The sequence below is a fragment of the Topomyia yanbarensis genome, chromosome 3, assembly GCF_030247195.1.
Source record: "Topomyia yanbarensis strain Yona2022 chromosome 3, ASM3024719v1, whole genome shotgun sequence".
In the NCBI taxonomy this organism is placed as follows: Eukaryota; Metazoa; Arthropoda; class Insecta; order Diptera; family Culicidae; genus Topomyia; species Topomyia yanbarensis.
The window spans coordinates 271,472,447-271,499,328 of NC_080672.1; the positions used below are offsets into that span (position 1 = coordinate 271,472,447).

General features: G+C 37.8%; 3 protein-coding genes across 3 annotated transcripts; 2 read left to right on the forward strand and 1 right to left on the reverse strand.

The window, feature by feature from the left end:
* Positions 1-1,098: 1,098 nt before the first annotated feature.
* LOC131692565 (splicing factor C9orf78) lies at positions 1,099-2,302 on the reverse strand. The gene is made up of 4 exons (XM_058979685.1): positions 2,054-2,302; positions 1,878-1,992; positions 1,661-1,815; positions 1,099-1,604 (listed from the first exon to the last, which is right to left on the reverse strand). Exons 1-4 carry the CDS (start codon positions 2,167-2,169, stop codon positions 1,118-1,120), a joined length of 873 nt encoding a protein of 290 aa, XP_058835668.1. The 5' UTR covers positions 2,170-2,302; the 3' UTR covers positions 1,099-1,117.
* A 4,063-nt stretch (positions 2,303-6,365) lies between these two features.
* LOC131689952 (ribosome biogenesis protein SLX9 homolog) lies at positions 6,366-7,315 on the forward strand. The gene is made up of 2 exons (XM_058975354.1): positions 6,366-6,480; positions 6,543-7,315. Exon 2 carries the CDS (start codon positions 6,552-6,554, stop codon positions 7,245-7,247), a length of 696 nt encoding a protein of 231 aa, XP_058831337.1. The 5' UTR covers positions 6,366-6,480; positions 6,543-6,551; the 3' UTR covers positions 7,248-7,315.
* Positions 7,316-23,210: 15,895 nt separating this feature from the next.
* LOC131687925 (uncharacterized) lies at positions 23,211-24,783 on the forward strand. Its single transcript, XM_058972022.1, has 6 exons — positions 23,211-23,265; positions 23,330-23,488; positions 23,547-23,634; positions 23,702-24,182; positions 24,416-24,601; positions 24,667-24,783. The coding sequence occupies exons 1-6, from the start codon at positions 23,211-23,213 to the stop codon at positions 24,781-24,783; spliced, it is 1,086 nt and encodes a 361-aa protein (XP_058828005.1).
* The last annotated feature ends 2,099 nt before the right edge of the window (positions 24,784-26,882 follow it).

Below are 26,882 nucleotides of genomic sequence, written 5' to 3' on the forward strand. Positions count from 1 at the left end.
ACCAATCGAAACTGACCAAGCACGCCAGTTATTATTTGACCAAAGAGGAAAGCTTTTCGTTTACTGATGTCCCAGAAAAATACTTCTTCCGCGGTATGCGTTTATGTTTTGTAAATTTGTGTTTTTATATTGTTGAATGTTTGTATTTACTAGGTATTTTATTTTTGTATTTCTATATCTGTGTTGTTTTATTTCATAAAACAACAGTTCATATTTCTAAATATAACATCGAGGCCAGAGTCGGAAAAAGTTTTTTTTATTTGCCAAAATCAGGCGAAACTGACGAAAGAACGAAGCTTCTTTCCATACCACTAGCACTTTGCGAAATCGAAAATGAGACAACGGGCTAGGACAAAGCAAGCATGTAGCAGAGCGTTTTCATTATTCTCTCTGCACGCTCGTTTTCGCTTTGAGATTTAGAATGATATTGGTAACTTCGATATTGACCTTATTGCTGGAGAAACGAAAATACACTAGCAATGATATTTATTTGTCGATGCTCGATTCTGTAGATTTGCGAGCTAGTGATGGTATTGCAAGACGGAAGCCTGATCGGTGTGCATATTTCTCATTTTAACTATGTTCTAGTTGCATTATTAGATGCACATTGCATTAATTTCATTTAATGAATGAGAATCGCAAAATAACAGCATGCATCAAAACGAAATTGCAACTTCGAATTGTCATGAGAAAACGAAAGTCGCTGCTGCTGCTACTCGTTTTCGTAGAATCGAGAGAGGAGGGGACATCGCTTTTATTGTTTTATTTTTTCATGCATTTAGCGACGAAAGAGGCAGGGAAAGGACGAAGATGAATTCTCTGAATTTCGTCGTTCATTGAATAGGTATGAGAATTTTAGGGTCTGATCGAGGCTATTCAATTGAAGCTGTGGCCGTGATAATTTATAAAATTGTTTTATTTGCGTAAAAAAGTGGAAAACAGTTGGATTACGTATCTTTAACGTCGGTGGCATCGAGATTTTGTAATTAAAATTGAAAAAATGTACAATATTTTACCAGCACATATGTAAAACAAAAAAAAACAAGCGGTAAAACAAAACTTGATCAAGGAAGAGAATGTCAGCAAACGATGAAACGATTTGAGAAACATTATCTAGTTAATGCCTTCTATATTGTTTCTTAAATTTATCGAAATGATAATCGTCAGTGGCCTTTTTAGGAGCCTTCTCTTCACCCGAGTATTTCCCGCGTTCTTCTGGATACCTTCTCTTTTGCTGCACTGGTTGGTCGATCTTGAATCGATTATGCTGCATAAAGTTAACTGCCATGTTAGACGGTACAAAATGCGACGGAAGATCTTTTTTACGTTGCTGCTCTTGAAGAAATTTAAGTTTAGCATCTTCTGTTGCTTCAATGTTTTTAATTTTTGCTTCGATTCCAAGATCAACCTCCGGAATGCCACTCAGCATTTGGTTTGATAACATCTCCTCCGACCGCTGAGACGAAGTTTGACTTAGATGAGCGGGTAGCGAAAGAAGTGCTGCTTCCTCAGGACTTAGATATTTTGAAACAGAATCGATTTCTATTTCTCCCGTGGATTCTTTTGCGATTCCCTTCTTTTTGCTCAGTTGATCCTCTATGTACCTAAAAGACGGGATATTTAAGTCATTATTTTCTTTAACTGTCAATATATTATATACTTCATCATTTCTTCATCTTCGTCCCGTTTGTTGGTTTCCGCTGAGAATTGGGTACCTATTCCTGTGTCGTATGGATCTTCTACAGTTTTGATTTTGCCAGTTTTCAACGCTTGCATGTTCACCATTCCGCCGGACTTCACATTGAAAGGATCTTTCTGAGAAGATAAAAACGAACAGATCAACAAAAAATACAGGCAAACTGAAAAATGGATCATACATTCGTTACTTCCTCTTCGATTGTAATTTTCTTTCCAGCCGCCAGTGTTAGAACGTTTACTCCGTTCGGCTTACTGCGTAGTTTTTGCTTTTCTTTCGTCTCTTCTAGCTTGGACCTGAAATATAGTTAAAGATGAATCAAAGCCTAAAATAATCTTTGGATTATGGGCAGCATACAGAATAACTTCATCAACCTCGCCATAATCATCATCCGAATCAGATTTTTGCCTCTGGCGTATATTTCTGCGAGATTTTGGTTTAAATTCTACTTTTGCTAACGCTTCTTCTGACATAATTAAAATATTTCCTTGATAACTGACAATCACTTTTTTAATTATTTTATCAATCGATTTTTTGAAATAGTTTTTAAAAATTATAATGACTAAAAAGTCGCAGGTCCTAACAAATTAAAAATATCAACATAATCACATTGACAGGCGGGATAAAGCAGGGTGTGAAAAAAGGTGATTGTGAATACATGACTAGCCTAAGTTTTCAAAAGGGCGTACTGACAATATATACGAACTTCAGTTTAATGAGTATTAAGTTTTACGGATATAATGTTCAGTGCAGTAAAATTTCATTTCATTCAATCGAAACTGAATGAACGCAGTCAATCAGTCGTCTACGGTAGCATTCATATTCATTTAACGCATCAGTTGCTGTTGATCTGAAGCTCAGTTCGTGGCACTTCACTCATCGATGCTTTCAAATGAGTTGCAATTCATATTCAACCTCCTTCGTTTGATCCTCCTCTGGTTTTCTGGTGGTAGAAACTAAACAGGCAAAAACGTCAAATGACCAGAACCTGTTATTCAATTGACAGTGAACTCTGAGTGACTCAAACGAAGACGGCAGCAGAACTCAATTGATATAGTGGTGGTATGCTTACAGTGAAAGACTCGCAGTTTCACTTGAAACGAATATTTTCGTTTGAAATTGATATTTTACCGCACTGATAATGTTAAATCAAAAGAGATTATAACTACTAGAGGTCGCATGTCGCTGCTGACACTGATAATTTATCATCTCGCTCGTACATATGCTAGGCCCATTAGTTTGACACATATTGCCCGGGTACACACATTGACACATGTCAATGTAATGGGATACAATTAGAGCGAGACCCCATGTTTCAGTCCGTGAATACATGGAGACAGTAGCGCTTTGCTCCCTCTAGTAGTTATTCTGGTTACAGTTGGAAATTGAAATAGTGAACTTGCGCCAGAGATGCCAGATTTGCAGACATGTCTGCAAATTCGCAGGCTTTTAATTTTAGCTGCAGATTTTTTCGATGACGCAGATATTTGCAGATTTTTTAGTTTGGTTGCAGATACTTGCAGATTCTTTTGCTTGGTTGCAGATATTTACAGATTTTTGTATATAAAGGCTTTTGGTTTCATTAGTTTTTCTGACATTTTTAGTTCTTCCCAGACTTTAAAATTATTATTGCAGATATTTGAAAAAAGTATCTGGCATCTCTGACTTGCGCCTTTCGGATGCGCAACTTGATTCTCTAAGACTATCAGCACCGGGCGTGGGTATAAGCAATTTACTAACCGTCATCATAACACAACACCGCACCGGCGGTTGGTAAACAGGTTGGGAAATGGAAACTTATCGTTTCGGTTTACAGCGAGTGTCTATATTTGGTAACTTCTTCCAACCGACGCCAACGTTGCTATTCGCAGAAAGGAGGCAAAACAAAGGAAAATGTAAAAAATAGGATCTCGCGAGAAATGTTATGCAGAAGTGTTCTGCGTGAATTTTGATTCGACTCGTGAAAGATTTTTATTTTAAATAAAATTATGGATTGAGCTCAATAAATAAAACTATCGGTTGTGAGACAATAAATTATTTGATTGAATTCAATAACATTTTTTTAAAGTTTACAGAAATGAAAACAATTATTGAAATTTCGTACGTCAGATGGCTTCCGTATAACAAAAACAATCGTTGAATGGTCGTAAAGGTTCCTTCTCCGCAAGTTTGTTTGTAATATCTAGCATGAGATCCTTTTCATTACACTCCTGATTCATTACACTCCTGGTTCAGTAGACTCCGTAGTATGTGCTTCAGACAATAACTTCTGGGTAAACATTAGTTATTAGAATTCGTTGTCCGTTCCGAACCCATAACATTTCTTAGAATTTATATTACATAGAGAATTTTAGCATATTTGAACAAAAAAATGTCTTATTCAATTCAATAATACAATGGTTATTGCTTCAAACGGCAAAATTAATGGTATGAGCATTTTTTTCATTGAAACAATAATTAACTTTTAATCTCAATAAACATTTCCAGTTTGAATAATTTTACAATCATTGCAATAAAATATTTTTAGAAAAGAGAACGATGTTTGTTACTGAAAGGGTTTTATTGAATTCAATAAATAAATGTATTTTCTTTCTAGCAATATTTTTTTCACTGAATAAAGTCCATATCATTAAAAAACGATTATTTTATTGCATGATTGCAAAAAAATGTTACGTAACTATAATAACAACTACCGGTGTAAAAACAGATTATTATTTTAGCAACCTATTTACCAACGACCAGTGCGAAAACGGGTGTCTAAATAAAATATTATCGTTTAGCGTAATCAAAATACACACGCATTTGCTTACGCACCGGTGCTGATAGTCTAATATGTACACAAGATGCGCATTAGTTGCCCACTCTGTAAATAGGGAAAAAAGCAAAAAGCGTAAGTTCAATATTTCGATTTTCAACTGCAACCAGAATATAATCTCTTATGTAAAACTTTTGTTAAATCTATATGAAAAGAGTAAAGGAATAAGCGACAAAGTTATAAACAGAGGAGCTGCAAACAATTAGAGTCTCTAATGGTTACCCGAATAGAAATGTATAGTAACAAAACTATGATTTTCACTGTGACAGGACAGTAATTTCACAATAATTTACAGTAAGTTTTAGTATTATGCTACAATACAAAAACAATAAACTTTAACGTATTTACAGTAAATTTCAATGCAAAATTGACTTTTACAGTTAAAAAGGAGTGGTTATGTATCTTAACATTAAAAAATCGATTTTCCTGCAAACATATTTTTCTCGAAAACAGTAAAGTTTAATGGGAATTTACTGCATCAGTTTTTTGCTGAACAGTAAAATTTATTGTTACATGAAATTTTATAGTAAATCTACTGCGAGAACTCTGCAATGTTCTGTTGTTGAACAATGTTGGAACAGTAATAACTATAATATTGATTGTTTTTTTGTTTGTTTGTAAGGTAAATGCTATTGTAAAATTCTATCCGGGTAGATATGACATTTCGAAAAAAACTGAGAATTATGACTACAATTACTATTTTCACAGATAACAGACATTAAGGCTTGATTCAAAATGGTTGTCAACACCCGCAACTGAAATCTCGACGGAATCGGACGTCTGGAACAGGTCCGGCGAACCTTTGTAGGTGGCGCAGTGATCGATACAATGCAGTTAAAGTACAACTGTGAAACATGTGTACCAAACAGATGCTTAGATGCAGACCCTGTTTAATTTGATAAAATCCAACCACAGAGAACAGACATCCATGATCGAACAAAAATATTTAAAAAACATGTGTAAACATTTGAATTAATATACGATAAAAACTAGCGCCGCCACACCAACCTATCCCAAGTATCCGTCAAATCCATTCCGGAACCGATTCGAAATCCTGAATGGATTCAGTATAGAATCTTGCTCAAAGAAAATAATCGATTCCGACTCTATCGGTTGATGCATTTGAGCTGGAATTCATGCTGGAAGTCCGAACCGGGTCCGGAATAGTTTGACTGGGTAGAGGAATAACCGCTGTCAATTCTGTCGAACTCAGCCACAAAAAACATGACGACAGTAGCGCACCTGGTTGGGATATCCCAACTACCTTCGAAACCGTTAGAGATTTTACACGTGTTGAATGCTGAAGATGGACGTCTGCTCTCTGTGATCAAACCTTTGTTCAGTAACGCTATCGAACGGGTTCACATAGAAATAATCATTTGCCCATTTCACACACCCACACCACTACAGAGTACCGCAAGGCACGCTCATATGTAAGAGCTGTCATTTTTACTATTCGTCGTTTCAATGCAAACGGTGCTTTCGGACATGTCGTTCTATTCGAGCTGCAATGAGAGCGAAGCGGTAAAGACTGGAAAGGGCATACTGAAAGCGTTTGTTTGAAAAGCACTTATCGGTTATCGTATTCGTCCTGCGGCTGTGAATACAGATTCGACTGATCTCATATAGGTGTTTTCGGAGCTTCACTCAAATTAAGTACAGGCTAGCAGACATAACACTCGTCTGCTAGTCTGTGCCTAATAACTAGTTATTTTTCTCAAAATAATTAATAAAAAAAATCGCATCTTCAAAACCGAAACCTGGTTATATTACCTCCTTACAATACTCGAGATAGACATCTGTTCTCTGTGGATTACCAAATTATCCCGCCTGATATTGAACGATTGCGAGAGAGCAATATTTACAGTGTACTTATGACTTGAAGTTGTTTTGATATTTAAAATTTATTATTGAAGGCGAGGATTAAGTGTCTCGTGCTTGTTAAGTTGAATCGATAGTATTTACATAGGTAAATGATAATTATAACTATAATTAAATATAATAAATAATGCGATATTTTCCACAATTTAGCTTACTGCAATGGGAAAACTAAACAAAAAATTGCCACTGAAGTTCAATCTTAAAATTGGAAAGCAACCAGACCCTAAGTCTGATCCTGGGCCATTTCCGATATATCGTACTAAGCCGGTACAACTGAATGGACCAGAGCCTAAAAACTTCAAAATTCCACCAAACAAAACGAAAGTACCAGCCAAGGTAACTCCTGCTGAATTGGACTCATCTCAGGCAAATGCGGATACTGTTGAAGAAATTCCAGTAAAATCTAAGAAGCTACGAAAGCTTGCCATTAGTCGGTTAAACAAAAAAGATAAGAAAAGATTCCGCAAAGAAGAAGTGCTGAAAAAGATTGAACTTACTCAGACGGCTTTCAAGGAAAACAAAGAAAAGAAGAAACGCGAGAAAACTGTCGTTACAGGTGACATGCGGCCCTTGTTAGATGCTTTACCATCGCTAGACTCGCTATTCAAGCTGAAAGCTGCGAATTCTATCAAGACCGGAGTTCCGAAGTACGACAAAAATATGGTTCCCAAAACGAAACGGCAACTCAAGGCAGCGCAGTTGAAGAAGAACAGAATAGACTTCCTAAACCGTTGCAAGAAAATGAATCAAGTTCTGAAATCGAAAAAATTCAAAAGAAATCCTAAAAAAATGATTGCTGATCATATTCGTAATGTAAGGAAAGAACAACTGCAACTATTACTAGAAAGTTCGTGATGGCAATGGGTTTGTAACAATGATTATAATTAATATGGAATAAATCGATGTTATCTGTTACAAAAGTATTTCAAAGCGCAAGAATTTGTTTTTGTTTAGAAAGCTATTATTATTATTTACGTGACCCTAAGGGCTGATTTCTTCACTCTCGCTTAGTGCTTAAGCCAGGTTTGAACGTACTGGTGAACCTGGTTTAAAAGTTAAGCGATGGTGAAGAAATCGGCCCTGAATGTTCTTCATTCGTCACGTTGGTTAGAAAGCTCCCTATAGATTGTTTTTCAACAAATTCGCGGTGGCGTACGACTTCCACGTGTAAAGAAATATGTTTTAAAATTTTGATTATAGAGATTTTAATCTTATGGACATTCGCCTCTTTTGGGTTAGAAAATTCGCTTGGAAAAGTCTCTAACCCTATGTGCGGGGTTGGGAATCAAACCCAGGTGAGCTGCGTACAAGGCAATCGATTTACGCTATGTCCGTCAACAACTACGCTATGTCCGTCCCCTTAAAGAAATATAACTACAACCTAAAGTCCTTTATAACATGAAACAATGCTGTTGTTTGAAAGGATAATTTTCGATCGAGATGTATACCCTTATTCTTGTTTACGATGAATGCGAGATTCGTACGAAACTGGTTCGCATGGTCGTTTAAAACAGCGAAATCAAATGGGCTTGCTATTCGTTCGAATTGTTTTCGAAGCATAAGGATGATTTAACCGAACCACATACTGCTATTGCAACCGTTCAACCAACAACGACTTTTCTCTGTACTTCTAAACAAACGGCCAAAATATCAACAAGCAAACGTCAAATTGAGAGGATTCCCCATTGTTGTCCAGAGGACCACAAAGCGAACAAGACCAACATAGTACAAGCAACATGGTATCAGCAGCTATGGCAGCCTGAACGAAGACTACTTTATGCCGTCTTTGTTTGACCCCGAAACTGAGTCACGTTCATGGGTTATTTTATCTGCATAGCGAAGCGACCACGCTAGTCTACTTTGTAGTTAGTTCCTTCAATAGGGTTAGAATACCACTCCTCGACACGCCACCAATTTCCAACCATCCACACAAACTGTGTCATTTCTGTATGGTAATACGAACTCTAACTGTGGGTCGAGAATTACTGCTATTCCCCTACGAGGGCAATCTGGACGTCAAACTGTCCAGTTTACTAAGCTCCTTGGCTCCCTTGTGCCATTCAGCACCAAATGTTTTTTAGCCTTTGGCTTCCTGTTCAGTGCCATTCAGCACAGCAACTCCTTTTAGCCAGTTGGCTACCTTCTCGTGTCATTTAGCACCACTTCTTCGTAGACCCATTTAGCCCCCGACTTGTTCGCGATCTAATGGGTCTAGTCCCCGATGATGGAACTTGCCTACTCTGCTGGAGAAGTTTCCGGCGAGAAAAACTCTGCCGAAACCGGTGTCAAGGTCGGTCCGGCAGTGGAGTAAGACGTGCGGTTTGCTGGAGCTCCGACAATCCGTATCTGGTGGTATCTCATCGCGATCTACTCAGTCTTGTCCCCGGCATTGGATCTAGCTTACGCCAACGGAAAGTTTTTTGGTGAAAAAAGTTCTCATGATACTAACTCTTCTTCTGTTTTCGCTATATTTCCCCTGGGTCAACTAGTAGGGCGCAGTGGTCGGTCCGGCGATTCCGTGTGGTGACAGTGGTATTTGGCTTGCTGGCGCTCCGACGATTCACATCCGGTGCTCTATCGCGTTCTACTCGACTAGTCCCCTATAGTGAATCTAGTCTCCTTCGGTGGTAAGTTTCTCGGCGGCGATTGCTCTCCCCAAGCCGTTGCCTGCTGTTCATCACGTCATTTCCGCTATAAGGTGGTCATGATCTGCGTCACCACTCTGTTGACCGCGTTTCATGTGTTTACGTTGCTTATTATTTTGTGGACGACATTATCCGGGTTTATGTATGGCCGACCTATTTCAAGCATCTCTCTGCTTGTCGCTTCGAACATCGGAATTCTAGGACCAGGTGCTTCGATATCTCTTCGACGTTCTCACACTCTGGGCACAAGGGTGACGTTGTGTGCCTGAACCGACGAAGATACTTCTTGAAGGAGTCGTGGCCCGAAAGTAGCTGTTCCAAGTATAAATTAACCTTTTCGTGCTTTCTTTTGACCCATGTCGACAGGTTTTTTCCTTCTCCGTATTGTCTTATTCTTGCTGCCACCTCGCTATCAAATTGATTCTCACCATCTTCCTCACATTTTTGATGCTTCTCTGATTATAGCACTCGGTATCTTCCGTCAGGATGATACAGATGGGGATCATCCCTGCGATAACGCATACTGCCTCTGACGATATTGTTCTGTACGCACCCGCGACTCGTACGGCCAGTAGCCAGAACGTCGTGGTCAGATTTTTGCGATTTCGCTTGATTTTTAGAGCCGCACTCAAGGCAGGAAGCCCATATAGCAGCATCGATGGTGAAACACTAGCTAGCAGACTTCTCGGACCGCCGACGTTTGACATGATCCACGCTATTGCGTTCGTTTTCTTCACCGACTTTCCGCAGGCTTAACCGACGTGGTTGTTGTAGCGCAGCCGGTCGTCGCTTATCACTCCCAATTGCTTCAGTGCGCGTTTTGATGGACTCACTTGCCTTCCTACTTTGATCTGCATCTGCTGAACCGCTTTGTAGTTGCTGACCAGGTAGTATCTGCAGCTTGACCCCGTTCATCCAACTCCCGATAGCGTCTATTGTCTGTCAGAGACCTCCACCTCCACTTCTTGAAGTGTTTTACCCAACACTGATAGTGACGCGTCGTCCCGAAATCCACTTAACAGGTTTTAACTTTCCTGGTTAGCCACAGGGTCATCGTACATCCCGGTCCAAATATTTTGACCGAGAATGGAGCCCTGAGGAACGCCAGCTATGACTCGCATTGACTTACACCCTTTGTTCGTCTCATACAGCAGCTCTCTGCTGAAGAAATAGCTCTTCAGCAGGCGGCATCTGGACCAGGGCAAAAAGTTAAGCTACTTTATTCGAAGTTTTTCTAAGTATCCCTTTAGATCGCCTTATGTATCGATAGTGCATTTATTACTGAACAAAAATATAGTAAGTTACTATGGTTTAATTGCCGCAAGGTTCTACTGTATCGATTTTGTTGGCTATTTTCGGCAAATCCAAGACTAAGAGAAACGAAAGCAATGAAATTGAAAGACGGATAGGTATTCTAGAGTGAATCAGCTATTAACTTAGAACGGAAAACTAGGACTAGGCAGGCTCATATGGACATGATCGAAAGGAAATGCGAAGAATCCTTTGCCTAAAACATGATGATGAGTTATGTTCTATCAATGACCATACGGTAGACTTGGGTGCAACGCTCAACTCTTACTATGCATTCTGTTTCAAATCTGCTCGGTTTCCCTATTTAATCAGGTCCTGTTCCTTTTAATGCGTCTAGATCAGCGGTTCTCAACCCTTCTCGTACCACGGACCCCTTAGAAATCACCCTGGGTTGCTGCGGACCCCCACGGATAAACATCGATTTCGTATGCTATCAAAATGTTATTTTCAGTTTGTTAGGAAACAAACTTTGAAATCGGAAAATATATTTTTATTCGCGGACCCCCAGCAACAACTAGGAAGCCGTGTGGTGTCCGGCGGGCTGAAATCTTTTTGCACTATTTCAACCAAGAATAGAACCTCTGGGAACTGCTCCCATGTCGTAAGAGGCGACTAACAACATGCTAGGAGTTCCTAGGCCGACGTTTTGCTCCGTACCGAAGACTTAATCTGGACGGACCTTAAGGTTTTCCATATTACCCTCTTTCCAGTCTGTATTTAGTGAATCACTGACATATACTCACCTTTTCTGATTCGCCTTTCTTGATTGTGTACCAACGTTTTAAGTTTCTTCTGGCGGTTGTATATTAGCCGTAAATGACGAAATCTAATTCTACACTAAGTAACAGAATATATTAATATACCGGCACTTCCACGCCAAGGTTTAACTTCCAAAGCTTTGGTTTAAAAACCGTTTTTAAAAAATGGAAACTTTCATGTAGGAAATTTATTGAATTGGCCTAAGATGGAGCTGTCGAATTTCACAAAAAGCTTTTTATGTTGCAAGTGATCTGTAGTTGTGTTAAATTAGGTATTTTTCTATTATATTTGGAACCGTCTACTGACAAATCTACATTTACGAATACCTCCAAAAGTGACTCCTTGAGGTCTCATGAAGGCCTGACACTAGCTTTATGATACTTTTGCTTTTCTAAACAGTAATAAAAATCTCAACATTCAAGAACTTCACTTTGTCAGAAAATGTAGGGCCATCGGAAGCTAAAACTTCGTAAAATCGCACTCCTGGTCCTTTTTTCAGTGCAGTACTCTACGTCACTCGTTCAAATTTGCACCGCTCTTATGGTAGTCGGTATTTGCTAGTATTACTGTTCTCCCATCCATTCTGGTAGTCAAACGGTGGGATAGCAAAATTCTTACAAGTTTCCTATCTCATGCCTCCACGCGAGTCTAAGTCTATTGATGATATTTGGTCCTTAGACCGCAGAATGAGAGGGTGCGAACAGAATGAGAGGGTGCGAACAGATCTAGTCGAGAAAACATTGCCGTAAAAATGAATAGTTGATCGGAAATTAGCCCCAATACGACTAATCTGACTAGTATCTATGAAGACGGGTCAATACGTATTGAAAATTCGCCGCGTCTGTTTTTATGAACCTAATTTAAAGCTCCGTTATTGCTAACAAGCCCGTGCATCAGGTTAACAATCCTTTATATTTCCCTTCAGTGTTCGGTATTATCGCTCGTATACTTGTATTCCACAAACAATCCGATATGGAAAATAAGAAATACTTTCCTTGATTTATAACATCTCTCGCTATTTTTGCCTGTATAATGTGTTATCACTCGGTAGTTTTCAAGCCAATAAATATATCGTAGAGAAGAAGTAGCGAATTCTGTCCAAATACTGTTGCAATAAATAGTGATCCGGCCCATTACGCGGATAAGATTAGCTTTTCTAGGCAATACTCCCACGGTCGGCCGTGTGGAGTTCAAATTGCTTTTGTTTAGGGAACATAGTATACTCTCGGTAGCCGGCTGCCCAGAGTTTAAAAATAACCAAAAACTAAACAAGATCATCTCTTTTTCGAGTGATCGTGCACTCGAAGACTAACTAAACAACTACCTAATAAAACATGCTTTACAGGTCGCATCGTTTGCTTGGAGCGAATCCTAGACCTGATACCCTTCCAAACCACCAACTCCGCGACACCTATGGAAGAGTCTGATGAATCGTCGTCCTTCCGTTAAGTAGGTGGAGCATCAACACTTCCCGTCTACCTTATCCTTTATCCTTCCCCGTGAACGATGGAGATGGGGGCGGCCGGCAATGATGGCTATCATGCTGTTGAGGTTTTAATATGGGTCGGATTGGTATGAATTCCTACTTACCACTTCCTAAGCAACTCTTATTAGATAATCAGCAGTCAAACATGATGAAGTCAGTGTGCAATCCGCCAAAATCATCGTCACAACGCAACGCAACGCAACGCAACGCGGACCCCCAGCAACAACTAGGGGTCCGTGGACCCCAGGTTGAGAATCACTGGTCTAGATTATTTAGTGCAGTCACAGATAACAGACGTTTAGGCTCGATTTGAATCGTGTGTAAATACCCGCTACTGAAATTCCGAATAAATTAGACGTCTGAAACACGTTTGGCAAGCGTTTGCAGATGGCGCAGTGATCGATACAATGCAGTTAGAGTGCAGCTGTCAAACACGTGTAGCAAACAGTTGCGCAGATGGCAATAGTGAAACACGGATTTCTAACGTTTATTAATTTGAAAGTTTACACAGGTTTTTGAAGAAATTTTGTTCTAGACTAAACGTCTGTTATCTGTGGTGCAGTAGAAATGTTGTATTCAGGTATAAAAGAAAAGAAGTCGCGGTTACGGTCGGTTTTGAAATTTGTGGTATATACTTCAATGTATACAAATTATAATACGCTTACACGCAGAGAAATAAGGCATATTCGAATCAAATATTTTGCGCCTTTGATTCTAATTCAAAGATTTTGTTGAAACAGAAATAAAATTTATTTTTTTCAATTACCAAACATTGTTGATACAAAAATATTAGCATTAGTGACAAAATAAACTGCATTTTGATTTTAAAATCCCTGCAAAAACAAGGAATATTGGTATCAAATATATTGAAACTTTGAATTGAAGCATTCAGTTGAGCAAAGAAAGATGGGTAGGTAATGTCAGAGACATAATCGAAGTGAAATAGAATATACTTAGGCTGTTAAATCGAATGCTGCAATTTTTGCTATCTTCTGCATTAAAATCAGCTACTTCGATATTTGTAATGATGTATTGTGCCCCGTTGTTGTGGTATAATTTACTTCCGCACAGGTGCGTTTGGCCCTGCTCATTTTTCGAAGAGCAATTTATAATGATTTTGAAAAATTAAATATTTTTCATGTTCCTGAATATTTTGCAAAGCGATTGTGATTTCAGATTAAAACGTTGGCTAAATGATATCATTAATTAAAATTCCCAATTGATGGTCTATAGCTAACCCTAGTAACAATTGAGGTTTTATGGTAGTTTTATAGCCACTCATAAAACTTAGATTGCACTTGTAGCATGCTATAAAACTATATAAAATCCCTTGCGACGCGTTTATGCAAATGGAATCTTGGTCATACCTCGAAAATTTCAAGTTAGGTTTGTTCCAAAGTTTCAAGTGGGCGATTACCAACTCGATTATTGTCAAGTGGATAGTACTATCTTTACTACCCACATTACCCACCGACCCTGACTATTGAATATTTCATTACACATATGTATAGTGGGTTCAAAATGCATTCGTCGCTGAACATTTTTGGAAATAGGCCACTTTAAAGTATGGCATGTACGAATAAAGTAAATTAAGGGCCAAATCGGATAATAAATAGTTTTTGGACTTGGACAACGACTGTAGTGCCAGGCAATTACTTTTAATGGAGCATTTCACTAGTTGAACTGCGAAACAAGAAAAATCATTTAGCTGAACATAAAATAAACCGGTCTTAATGTGAATGTACAAATCCCGTCATACATGCAGCAGTTATACAATTAAACTGTGTTTCTAGCAGCATATACATAGATGATATGTAAAAAGTTATCCCAGTTTGCTCCGAGTATCAAATTAACGACAGGAACATATTATATCAGTATCCAATATCATCTCCTTCACACAACACAACAACCAATGCTAATCAAATCGTCATCGTCAATCGCACTACCGCTTGCTAAAAGAAAATTAACCAAATGATGAATTTATCTGAGCCCGCCATGCATAATTTAAAGATCAAGAGAGCGGGATCTCTCACACCCAACCACCCCTTTTCACGCGCACACTTGCAATCCGTTTATTGAACTCCGAAAAAAGAGCGTTATGCTTTTTCTGCGATATGTGCTGATCATTATATGCATGAACCTGGCACGCCTGTACATCATTGGATGGAATGATGCCTGGCGGCAGTCATTGAATATATCCCAACTGAAGAGTTTGAACTGACACAAAACGTAACAGCTACCACGAGGTCAGAAAGCAAACTGACAAATTTTCTTTTATGTGCCGTTTTTATAGCTGGCGAAGTTCATTGGATATCAAAGAGGCAGTCCTAGCAACGCTCGCTGCTTGGTTGAATTGTACGGACCCATCAGCGCAGATAATTACCACCTCTACAAAATACATTATTTTCGTTATCGTCTATTATGACGTACATTTTACGGAATCAAACACAATATACGTGCACATATTTCCGATCAGATAGTGCAAAAATATAGCGATTTCGATCAGTACAACGGAAGTTATTCGCATTTGAAAACTGGGAAAATATCTCAGCAGAAATTTTTGAAAAGGGACCCCCATATTGAAACGTTGGAAGTATTCTTCTTCAAAAAAATTGGTTGGTTCAACAATAGTATTATTTTAAACAAAAATACTGCTTTTAGATTTTGAAATGTTGCTTCAAAATGATTTGACTGTGTTTGGTTCGATCTCCGCCATTTTGTTGAATCATACAAATAAAGAAATGGGCGAATCGGAGATCGAGAGTTTAGACGATTTGGGCGATATAAAAATGTAAAAATAATATGATTTGTGAGAAAATTATTTATTTATGGAATAATACCTATGAACCTAATATTATTGTTATTATTCCAGAAAATTGATAAACTGTCGAAATTGTGAAATTTATCGAACGTGATGAAGTAGTGGAGCTAACAGCTTTTTTAAGCGGAAAGGTTGGAAAAGTTGTCATTTAGAAGTTGTAATTACGCAAATTTAAGAATATAGTTTTAAAACAGAAAATGTAGAACCTACGCTTTAACTATTACAAGGTGCAAAGATTCCGCGCGGGCTTCTAATTTTGCTCGCAATCAAACGCAAAATTTAAAAAAATCTGAAATCACTTTGTTTCTAAAATTCATGATATATGTTATGAAAATCTTTTGAAAAACAACAATCAAGATATTAATATTATTTACACCTTTTTTGAAAACAAAAAAAGGTTTTTTGATTTAAATGAATTTTTTCATTGTTTTAAAAAGAAAAGCATATTTCAACTAACAAATAACATGCTTTGTTTCAAAAAGATATGATAGATTCAAACAAAATTATTATTGAATCGACACAAAGTCCTACGCGAGCTTTTTAGTAGAAACAACATTTTTTTTGGAATCTAATAACATATATTTTTGAATCTAAAAAAATGCAATTAGGCCCTGATTCAAAAATATATATTTTTGATATCTAAGCGAATTATTTTGGAATTTAATATACATTTTTCTGCGTGTAGGTTGCTCATTTTACCCCGTTCTACTCTATGCGAAGCGTCCCGTAGTTTTGGCATATACCCGACACATTCACATATATTATGAGACTTACGTTAATATGAACACCCTAAAAAAGTCCCGTAACCATATTTATTGATTGATAGGTCTGTTGGCCGCATTTAGCATGTCTAGGCTAACTTACGGATATAGGGTAGACGTGCCCTTATTCATCTCATTAGTCAGTATGTCACATTATTTAATTGATAACTCGACTTATAGTGACTGGATTGCGCTTAAATAGGTATCATCATCTTTGCTACGTACCTAAGAAGAAGTACAGTTAAAAAATTTGCCTGTAAAATGTAAAATGCTCCCGCTTGAGCGAAGCGAAAAGTCGAGTACAACGTACCCTTATTCATCCTACCATTTAAGCTAATGCGTTGAATAGAGATAGCAGATACTGCTCTAACTAACGTGTTCAAATGGGTGAGATGAATAAAGGAGCTAAGATGAATTAGGGAGCAGTAACCCTATTGTAATCTACTTTAAACCTAAGCGATTAGAATGGTAGGCACCGATGTATGCATATGAAGAGACATCCGGACAGGTGTGATGCTGTTGAAGATTACATAATAAATAGACAGCTTGAAGCGGGTAAATCTAGCACTAATATTCAAAACTAACTGTTTGTTTTTAGAGCTGTGAGGTAACATGGTATATATTATTTCCCTCTGCCTCGTCCAGAAAAAAATTCAAGTTAAACGTCCCAAACTTCTCTCTTTCGCGTCAAAGCGATAAACAGAGATCGGTAGCTGAATATGAAGGGGAAGTAATTCTGAAATATAACACAGTTAGAAATTTGATTCGAAATGATGGAAGCAGAATTGGTTCATTAACTCTTTCATGCCCAACTTTTTTCTAGTGTAGAGATACGAAACTATTTTTCCTTGAAAACGGTGAAATCAAGAAACATGAAAAGCCTTTTTTTCATAAAGATAGGTGCTTCCCTCGCAGTGCTAGAAGCTGCTCAATTTTTACCTTCCAATGCTCAATACAATTCTCCTGGAATATTTACAACAGTCTAATTGCATGGAAAACGTAGTCAAAGACAGTGTGAATTGATAAGTTTTATCAGTTTTCAATAATATTGCAACATGACGAAGTTATATGAAAAAATCATTTTTCATCATTAATGTAAACTGTCTCTGGCAGCACTGCTCCGTCACAATCCAATCAGACTATTTCCAATAACTTCAGTTCTAGAGCTGATTCGTGTAACTGTTGATACTCAAATTAACAGCAATAGTTACATTTATTAGTTTTACTTGATTTTGTGAGCAAATCATAGCTGTTTAAAAAGGTTGTTGTCCACAAACAACATGGGCATGAATGGGTTAAGCCATATGATGTGTTTTCCCATATTTGTTAACTACCTTATCAGTAAATTTTTTAACTGTTGTAACGGCATTTAATTAGCAAGGGACTGAAAGGTGAAGTATAGTTTTCAATATTAAGAGCCATAGTACCCAAGGAAGAGCAAGGAGTTGAAGGAAGAACGTTTAGAAAGGCGTGGAATAGGGTCATATAAGCAAGGATATAGTTTCCCAGCGACTTAACCGTTTGTCTGCTACCGCAAGAGTCAGGATATTTTGGCATTAGAAATGCGAATCACATGTCCGGATCAGAATGTATGTAAGGAGAGTGAAGACAACTGGCATCATTATTTATCAGTGATATTCCAAACGAACAAACGACCTCTCAAAATACATGGATTTGACTCGTTTGGAATGACACTGACAAATAATCATTGTTCTAATTTTGACAGTGTTGTCACTCTCCTTATATGCACTCAGGTCCGGACGAGCGTAAAGTAACTTAGTACCTGATGCTGTTGGAACCGACAAAAGGTTAAGTCACTGGGAAACTCTAAGCTTGTTCATATCACCCTATTCCACGCTTTTCTAAGCTTTCTTCTTTCAATTCCATGCTCTCCCTTGAGTACTATGGCTCTTAAAGCTCAAGTTACCTTTTTGAGCATGTGTTAGAATTGAACGCTTGGTAGTATGCGTAGGAAAAAATGTGTTCAGTTTTGCCGCCGATTTATCCTTATAAAGCATTCGTTAAACTCTAAAAGAAGAAAATCAGTCGTTTTATTAGATTATTAGGATTCAAATCATGCAAAATAGTTGGTGGAAAAATAATTGACCGGGCGGGTTGGTGCTTTTGAAAAAGTTTTACAGGTTGAACGCATATATTGTTATATGTTGTTATATTCAGAAAGATTAGCACTATCGGTTAATGAAATTAAAAGAGAATTTTAGTCTTCATTTAATGAGCCAGTTGGTAGGGATTATGTGCAAATCGGCAAATTCCCACAAATTGTTATTTTAGCATTGAAAAAAACTAAAAATGAAAGAAAAATTGTGGCACAATGATGAACGATTATAGCACTGTTAACTGTTGGCGTCATTTATTCATCAGTATTCTAGTTGTACACTTCAAAAATCCGTATTATCCCTATCCATTGTGAAAATGCTGGGAAACAAATGCTTATGTATCCGTAGAACGTTGCACTGGGGCACAAATGTACCCCACGCCTACTTTGGAGTCGTATGATGACGAGAATTCGGAATTTACTGACCTAGGACCCTGACCATAATTCAATTTAGAGTTCCTAGTAAGAGTAGGAAAAAGTGGTATAGCCAGTTTGCTTATAGCCTTCGTGGAAGTAGGTGTCAAAGTTGGTGTGGGGTACATTTATACCCCAGTGTACGGTTGCCGTTAGCGTTTTGTCAGGTTTCGTGCTGTCAGTGGAAATGTTACTCGTGACAATACCAGTTTAAATACTAGTTGTTTTACTACGTAGATAACAATTAGTGTTATATAATCTTTTTTTATCATTTATTTATTTTTTTAAATTTAATTTGGAAGTAGAAAAAGATCGTTCTCATTTTTGCTGATTTTTATTGTTTTATTTTTATAGTTTTTCAAAACAATTACTCGCAAGTATAATTTGCGCACAGTAACAGTAACGTTACGTGTTACCAATGTACTACTGGCCAGAAATATTTTTTTTATTTCAATTTTCACCAAAGTTATAGTAAATTTCGTGGTATTTTCCAAAACCCGATTGTTAAACTTTCACTCTTCCAAATAATTCCACTTTTTCCAAAATATCGAAATTCCATTTTATACCATTCTTTCAACTTTTAGAGTCATTTGATTTTTTTTCCAATCGGTTGAAAATTCGCAAAGTTATAGTAATTTTTGTGAACCAATTTATATATCTTTGATTCAATAAATTCCGTACTTTCACTTACACAGCTGTTTTTGAAATTAAAAAACGAAGAAAATGATGTATTAAACATTTCTTTTGCTTGCATTTTTATCTACGAAAATTGTGATCAAAAGCGTGGGGTACGTTTGTACCCCAGTGCAACGTTCTATGATGAAAAACGCAAGTGCAATGTTCCAGGTGAATGAATTTTCATATTTCAACCGCCACTCGATTCAAACAATTGCCAATAAAAAGTTATTGTCTATTGCTAATTTGGGTACTTGTTTAGATACATCGTCTAGCAGGACACCCAGATGGTGCTAGTTACTGACGAGATGAATTCGAGACACAAAAAGAATCAATAAATAATTTACTTTATTTGTGTGTTTTAATAATACACAATTGAAAAATCAGTAAATCTGTAAAAAAAAATAGGCAAAACAGATACAATTTGCGCAAACTTTCGTAAGACTTTCTCTAACACAGACTTCATCACAAATCTCATCGCTTGATATGAAAGAATATTTCTGACCAAATTTCTTCATTGCTATACCTACTCTATTGGCAGTATAATCAAACTTTTGATAGAAAGCAATTTTTCTCCATTAATGAGAAAATTAGGTAATACCACTTTTGCGCGTGAAGAGCACCTACAACCAGTGCTGCGAAATTTCAAAATCAGTTGCCTATTTCTGTTTGAACCAACTTTCAAATTCACCGCCTTCCTCATTAATTAACTTTCCAACTGACTGAAATTTCATGCAGAATTGAATGCTTGAGTGCAGAGGAAATATAAATTCCATCACCAACCAAAGCATTCATTTGTTATGTGGACGGTTTGAAGGCAGAAGTTGGCATCTTCTACATTTTCCCTCTCAGAGCTAGAATAGAAACAAAATTCAGTTTGCTTCTGAAACTGAACATGTCCGAATCTGAATGCGTTGCATCGGGAGAACGAATGACGAGAGAAACGAACTAAAAATTTCATTCATCGCAGCGGGCATGAATTGAATTTCGTTTCCTTTCAAGTTCACGCAGAGATGTCAATTTTTTAAGCTCTGCCTACAACAAAATTACTCGTGGAGTTAGCGTTTCGTTTTCGTCTCATCATTTGTTCTCATGCAGCAGCTCAAACTGAACATCTTCTCTTGCGGGTCATCACGCTTGACTAGGTGTTTCCTCAGGAATAAAAATGGTGTCTCCGTCTTTGGAACTAACGTCAATCCGGCTCTAGCTTAGTACTGTCAGAGTCGGATTCTTGAGCTTGAGCTTGTGCAACCACCCCTGGCTGCTACTCCGTTATCGATCTGGACCAACCCAGGGACAACTTGACAGATAGTGCTTGTTTCATATATGAACCACCGATTTGATTGTGGTGCTAGTATGCCTTCTCTGCACGAGTACCACGAACAACGAAACGAAAAAGTTTCAAAAGAAAAGCGTGTTTCGTTCATCTTGGTCAATGAAAGTAAATCACCAAGCTTAACAATTCGTGAACCTACGACATCTTGTTTCAAGTTCATTAAGAACGTCAAGAATTCTAGTATTATGATCGGGAAAATAAAAAATATATGTATGATTTTCTACACATTTAGCACAATTGATTTTGAATAGAATTTGTGTGCTTTTATCAGAATTCTGGCAGCAAACAGGTAGTGCTCAGTTTCAGCAAGAATGCAGCCAGAAATGTACAATTTTGTTCGACTCCTGCTAGAGTTTTGTTTCACTTTTGCAATAATTTTGTCCGGAAGATATGGCGATTGTTTTGGTACGGATCCCTTCAGAATTATTATGGCATTTTACTCGGCTCCGGTCTGATAGAAACCTAACGGAACGGCAACTACCGGAGGATTTCATGTCTGGGGGATGTTGATTCGGTACGGAAGATTTTCGGAATTTCCAATATAGGTGGAAGTGGCTTGATTTTGAAAATCATCTTCTTGTATTTCCGAAAATCGATTTATTTTATTTTGGGTTTTTTAAATTCAAAACGGAATTTATGTTTCTGTTTAGGTATGGTGGAATGAATATTTTTTACAGATATGGAAAATAATAAATGGGATGCGCCTTTTTCAAATTTTGCTTCATTCGAGCCGCCATGACATCACCAAATCACCACAAAATTTGCTTATGAGTTCAATATATGGGAGCTGTCAAGTTGTCCCCTGGCTGATCTGGACTAGCTGAAGTTTCAAGGGAATCAGTAGATAATTATACATGAGAGTAGCGAAACATCTTTCAATGTGCAAACTCCTGGTAATCCTAAAGTGTTTATTGATCAATACCGGCGCCGGCCAGACCTGAACGTAGATCGCGGAAGGAAAGTGAAGGAATGTTAGTCCAATACTTGCTTTTGCTAGAGGCCGTATATACTACTGCGAACTTCACACGTCTCACGGGAGGAGGAATTTGTTAGTAAGTATAGAAGTTGGATTCTACTTCTTTACCAACGGCAGAGAGGTGACTCTACTATCTGGACTAGAATATCGATCCATCAACTCATGGAGCGGGGACCAACGGCTGTATTTGCCTTCCGAAGAAAGACGTGACCACAGATTTTTTTACCTCAGAAAAATTGAATTGAACCCAGGCCAACTGGAATGAGTGGCGGTCACGCTTACCACTCAACCACCGGCGCCGTCACTAAGTTAGAGTCGGATTCTGATGACGAAGTCGAAACGCCAACTCCATAACTAATTGAGCACGAGTAAGATTAGGTTTGTTCCAGTACCAGGAGAAACTGGAAGTACTCCGGAGCAAACACGGAGAAAATCGTTCCTGTACTATCTTCTTCTCTTTTTTCTTCTTCTGGTGGCAAACCGGAGTGAAAAGGAGCAAGAATTTTTTGCTCCGGAGCAACAGGGAGTAACTTCCATGTACTGGAACAAACCTATTATTGCTGCTGCTGGTAGAATTTCGCAGTGACGATGGCACAAAGGATAGCGGGATGTTGGTGGGCCGAAGCGATGATGGAGTAACAGGAGAGATAGTTGATTTACCTTTTTGCTTGTTAATCATCTGTTCTGTGCCTTTAGCAATGAATTTAAAATTATATCCACATTGTTTAGTTATTAAGCCAACAACATTCCAATAGAAAATCAGCTGAATCAAAATTGGTATCATTGTAAAATTGTTTTGTTACATTTGTTCCATTCCACAGAACATTTTGCCACATTCATATATGACACATTCTTTCGTGACGTTTACAACGATTTGATGAATCTTCATTCGACAAATATGTTATAACTTTATCAAATGAACGCCTACATCAAATCTTACTACAGATTCGGAAAGTAAACAAAATTTCACAAAGGATTCAATCAACATAAACTGAATGTACTAGAATTTGATGATTTGACTTTTATTGGAATAGGTTAAAAGTTCTAATTTGGAAGCGTTGTAACGTCAATTTAAACTTTTTTTCATTCAGTTGAAATCATTCCTTTACTCGGCAACATAACAGTTTTCGAACAAATTTAATTTTGGGTCATCCCACGTGAACCATCCTAGGTGGTTTTAAAACAGAACGTGCTTAATTTAGTGTCTATGAATGCATTTTGATAATTTTGATTTTCGTTATATCAATGGCAACAGACGCGTGACAAGCTTCGACCTATTAATGCTTCAATTATTATGTTGACGCCATCTCCTAATTAGCAGTTGCTGGCTTCACAGCTCTGTAATGAGATAGTTCTGAAGATCTAACTTTCTAATCGTTGAATCAGTCAGTCGTTGATGTTCTTTATAGACGGAATAGTTGAGTTAAATCATTAAAGGCAACTAGGACGTCTAAAATAATGTTGCTCTTTAGTTGTTTCATGGTCATTGCAATACTAGTTGAAAGTGCAACGTGTTCCATGTTTTGGAAAGAAGAATCTAGTACTACAAATTCCAGTAATCGGCAGAGCAGAGGTATGAACAAATTGATATAGAACGGTAGGTTGATCATGAGTTTGATAGTGTGGATATGATTTAGTTTTCCCGCTGTATTCCGTTGGACGGATCGCAAATGTAGCCTGCATTGGGACTAACGGGCTCTCGGGGATATGTCAAATACGCGGAGAATGTGCCGACAATGGAGGTCTAGCATCTGGACAGTGTAGCGCATTGACGAATCAGGCGGTATGTTGCGTTTGTAAGTAAACCAATGTTAGAGTAATACAATATCATTCAACTTTTTTTTTAAATTTCAGTTATACAAACATGTGGTGGAACCGCTACACAAAATGTAACATATTTTCAAAACAGTGGTTATCCTTTGCCATATAACGGCGGAGGAACGTAAGTGCTTAGCGGTTTATTGGGTCTAGTGCTTCATCGTAAATATATTTTAATCGTACAATTCCAGATGCTCGATCACCGTAGTTCCGCCGGACAATACAATTTGCCAAGTGAGGATCGATTTTACCACGTTTTCGTTATCTCAACCAGATGCTACTGGAACCTGCCTAGTCGATAACATACAGATAATCGGCGGCAGTACGGTGCCTGTGATTTGTGGAGAAAACAGTGGTCAGCACGTTTATGTTTCGTTGGCCGGTACAACCTCACTATCCATTGTGGTTTCCATGACAAGTTCCATCTCGTTTAATCGAGTGTGGAATATCCAATTAAGTATGATTTCCTGTACTAGCCAGTATCAGGCGCCTTCGGGTTGTTTGCAATATTTTATGGCAACCAGTGGTGAAGTGGCAAGTTTGAACTATGGTAGTGCAGCGAATCCTGCTTTGAATAATTTAGGTTTGATTGGAACTCGCGAATTGGCTAACGCGAACTACGGCATTTGCATCATGGCCGCAGTGGGACAATGCTCAATAACATACTCTTTGGTAAGGTATATAGCACGCTATAAGTACAATCTAGCGGGATTTTCGTTTTTGACAGTGCACTACACCGATGTAGTCGGTGCTAAAACCATTCAAACTTAGTTGTAGTCTCTTTTTTCCACCATACTGGTAGTAAAAACGAAAATGCTATATTTTTTTGAGTAGCTTATCAAATGTCATAAAACCTGAATTGTTACCGTACGTTGCTATACCAATTTTATTTGCATTTTTTGCAGCCAAACGGCGATCCGTACGCATTTACTTTGTCAGGAGATGCAACGGCGGTGGCTCCTGCAATGCTTGGAACGGGAGCTGTAGGAGCACAAGGCACAGCTTGTACCACTGACTTTCTTATAATTCCCAATCCGGTCGGCATCACCAATGACCGCTTTTGCGGTTTGGGATTGAACACAATAACTAGTGAGTTTTGACTAAGTTATTATAACTAATTTACCGATAGTTATGTACGTTTGTATTCGAACTTCAGGCGGCACCTTTTACCTTGTTTTACGTCACAAGTGTCAACGATGTTGGTGACGTGGCTAATCGTGGATTCAGATTAGAATACTCGCAAGATGCATGTGCTATCTCAATTGGAAAGTAGACAGAACGAACAACAGCTTTGAATCCTATGGATTTTTTCAAGAAGTTACAATACATTGTACAGCACAAAATGACTTAATCGTAATTAATGTTTTCTACTGTAGTTTATAAACTTAGTAGTTTATTTATAACATGTCGAACGTTAGAGAAACAAATAAATGAAGACGTGTTGTTTTTAAACAACTTTGCGGACTGAAAAAAATCAAGCCAAAACTTTGCATTATACAGTTAACTTGCTCTATGTCGATATTCTCTATCTCGATATCTCTCTCTATCTCCATTATTTCGAAGTCCCTTCAGATTGCTTGTGAAAAATCCTTCGTATCTCGATATTTTCTCTATCTCGATATCTATCTATCTCAATGTACCTAGCTTGAGATTTGCTTGCAATTTTCGCTCTCTATGTCGATGTGATCTTTTTTTCAGTCGGAACATAACAAAGTAGAGAATGAAAATTGATGATTAGGCGTTTAGTCCATTAAATATCTGCCTGTTTGTGTATTGATATATGATTGGTAGAGTTAGAGTTAACAGATCCCTATCTGTACTTAATAATGAACATATTTTCTAAAAAGGCGATACAGATATTGTAAAAAAATTTGTACACTTGTACAAATTAATATTGATCTATTATAGCTTCACCGCAAAATTGTTACGCATGAGGATTAACGTGGTTTTTTAGGAAATTTTACGTTGCACTGAATATTTAATACAAGTTCGTTGAAAACAGTTTGTAGTACGCTTTAAAAATTAATATTCATTTACTCGATTTTGGAGTAGATGGGAATTGTAAAAATCCGGCCCTTCCGGAATCGTCGGTAGTGGACAATATATTCAAGAAATGTTTCATTGGCAATCAGTGATCTAGATCTGCGAATCGAAGTAATTTGGTGACCATTTCAATAGTTTTTAGCCTCTGGGGTATTGCGATTGTAACGGTTTATATGGGAAATGACAGTGTGACCTTAATAACTAACCTGTAACTCCAGAACCAGAATCCAGAACCGAATGAAATTTATCAGCAGTCAATGGGGTTATTATATCTTTCATTTGAAATCAAGTTTGTAAAAATCGGTCAAGAATTCGCTGGGAAATAAGTGTGATATTAGCTTAGGAATTTGGCGAGTTCCCCGAGAGGCATCATGAACCGTCATAGCTGGCCAATGTGGTCAAAGCTACTTTGAATGATCATTAGTGATCTAAACCTGCAAATCAAAGTAATATTGCACCCATTTTAACCGTTATGTATCCAACAAAAAAACCTTTAACAGGCCAACGAGGGTACCCGGGTACCCACAAATTGAAATGTTTTGGATTCAGGAACTCGTCCACTATTTGATTCGGTAAAATTGAACCGGATAAATGGATCTGGTTCTTGGTAATCCGGATTTTCCGGTACTAGGGTATGATTTGTAAATTTTAATAATGTCCTAGCAACATGAGTATCAAAACTCTTTAATTATCTCGGAAGTCTGTTTTTTATTGTTACGGGACCCTATGGCAATTTGAAAAATGGAATTGGAATGGAATGGTTACTCACGGCCCACGGGAACCTGCTCCGGATTGTCCGTTCCGGGGTCAAATCACCAAATGGTTCTACAACCACGAGATACAGCCTACTGATGCGACATATTACTAGTATTCCATTGAAGTTCACAAATAGTATCCCAGCACTGGAACATGCTCCCGGAAATCCGGATTCCACGGAACCGAATGAAGAAACCCGATTTATTTTTATAAAGTCTAAAAGTTGATGAGTTCCTGAATCCAAAACACCTGAAAGTATCAAAATCGGTTGGAAATTACCTTAGTTATTGGCATTTCAGTTTTGTGGGTACCCGGGTACACACGTCGGCCTGTTACGTGGTAAAAAAAAAATCCGGTGCCCCTCTTAACTCCCCCGCTTACTATATCAACAATATTATTAACCCAAAAGCTTGACTTAGTGAAGTTCTAAGATATCACAAAGTTTCAATTTCCAGCTATGGATAAAACATGGGATTTTCATTAATTAAAACCTAAAAAGGTACCCGGGTACCGCGTCGGACACATAACGGTTAATTTGCATTACATTATTTGGACATCATAGTGGTACCAGTT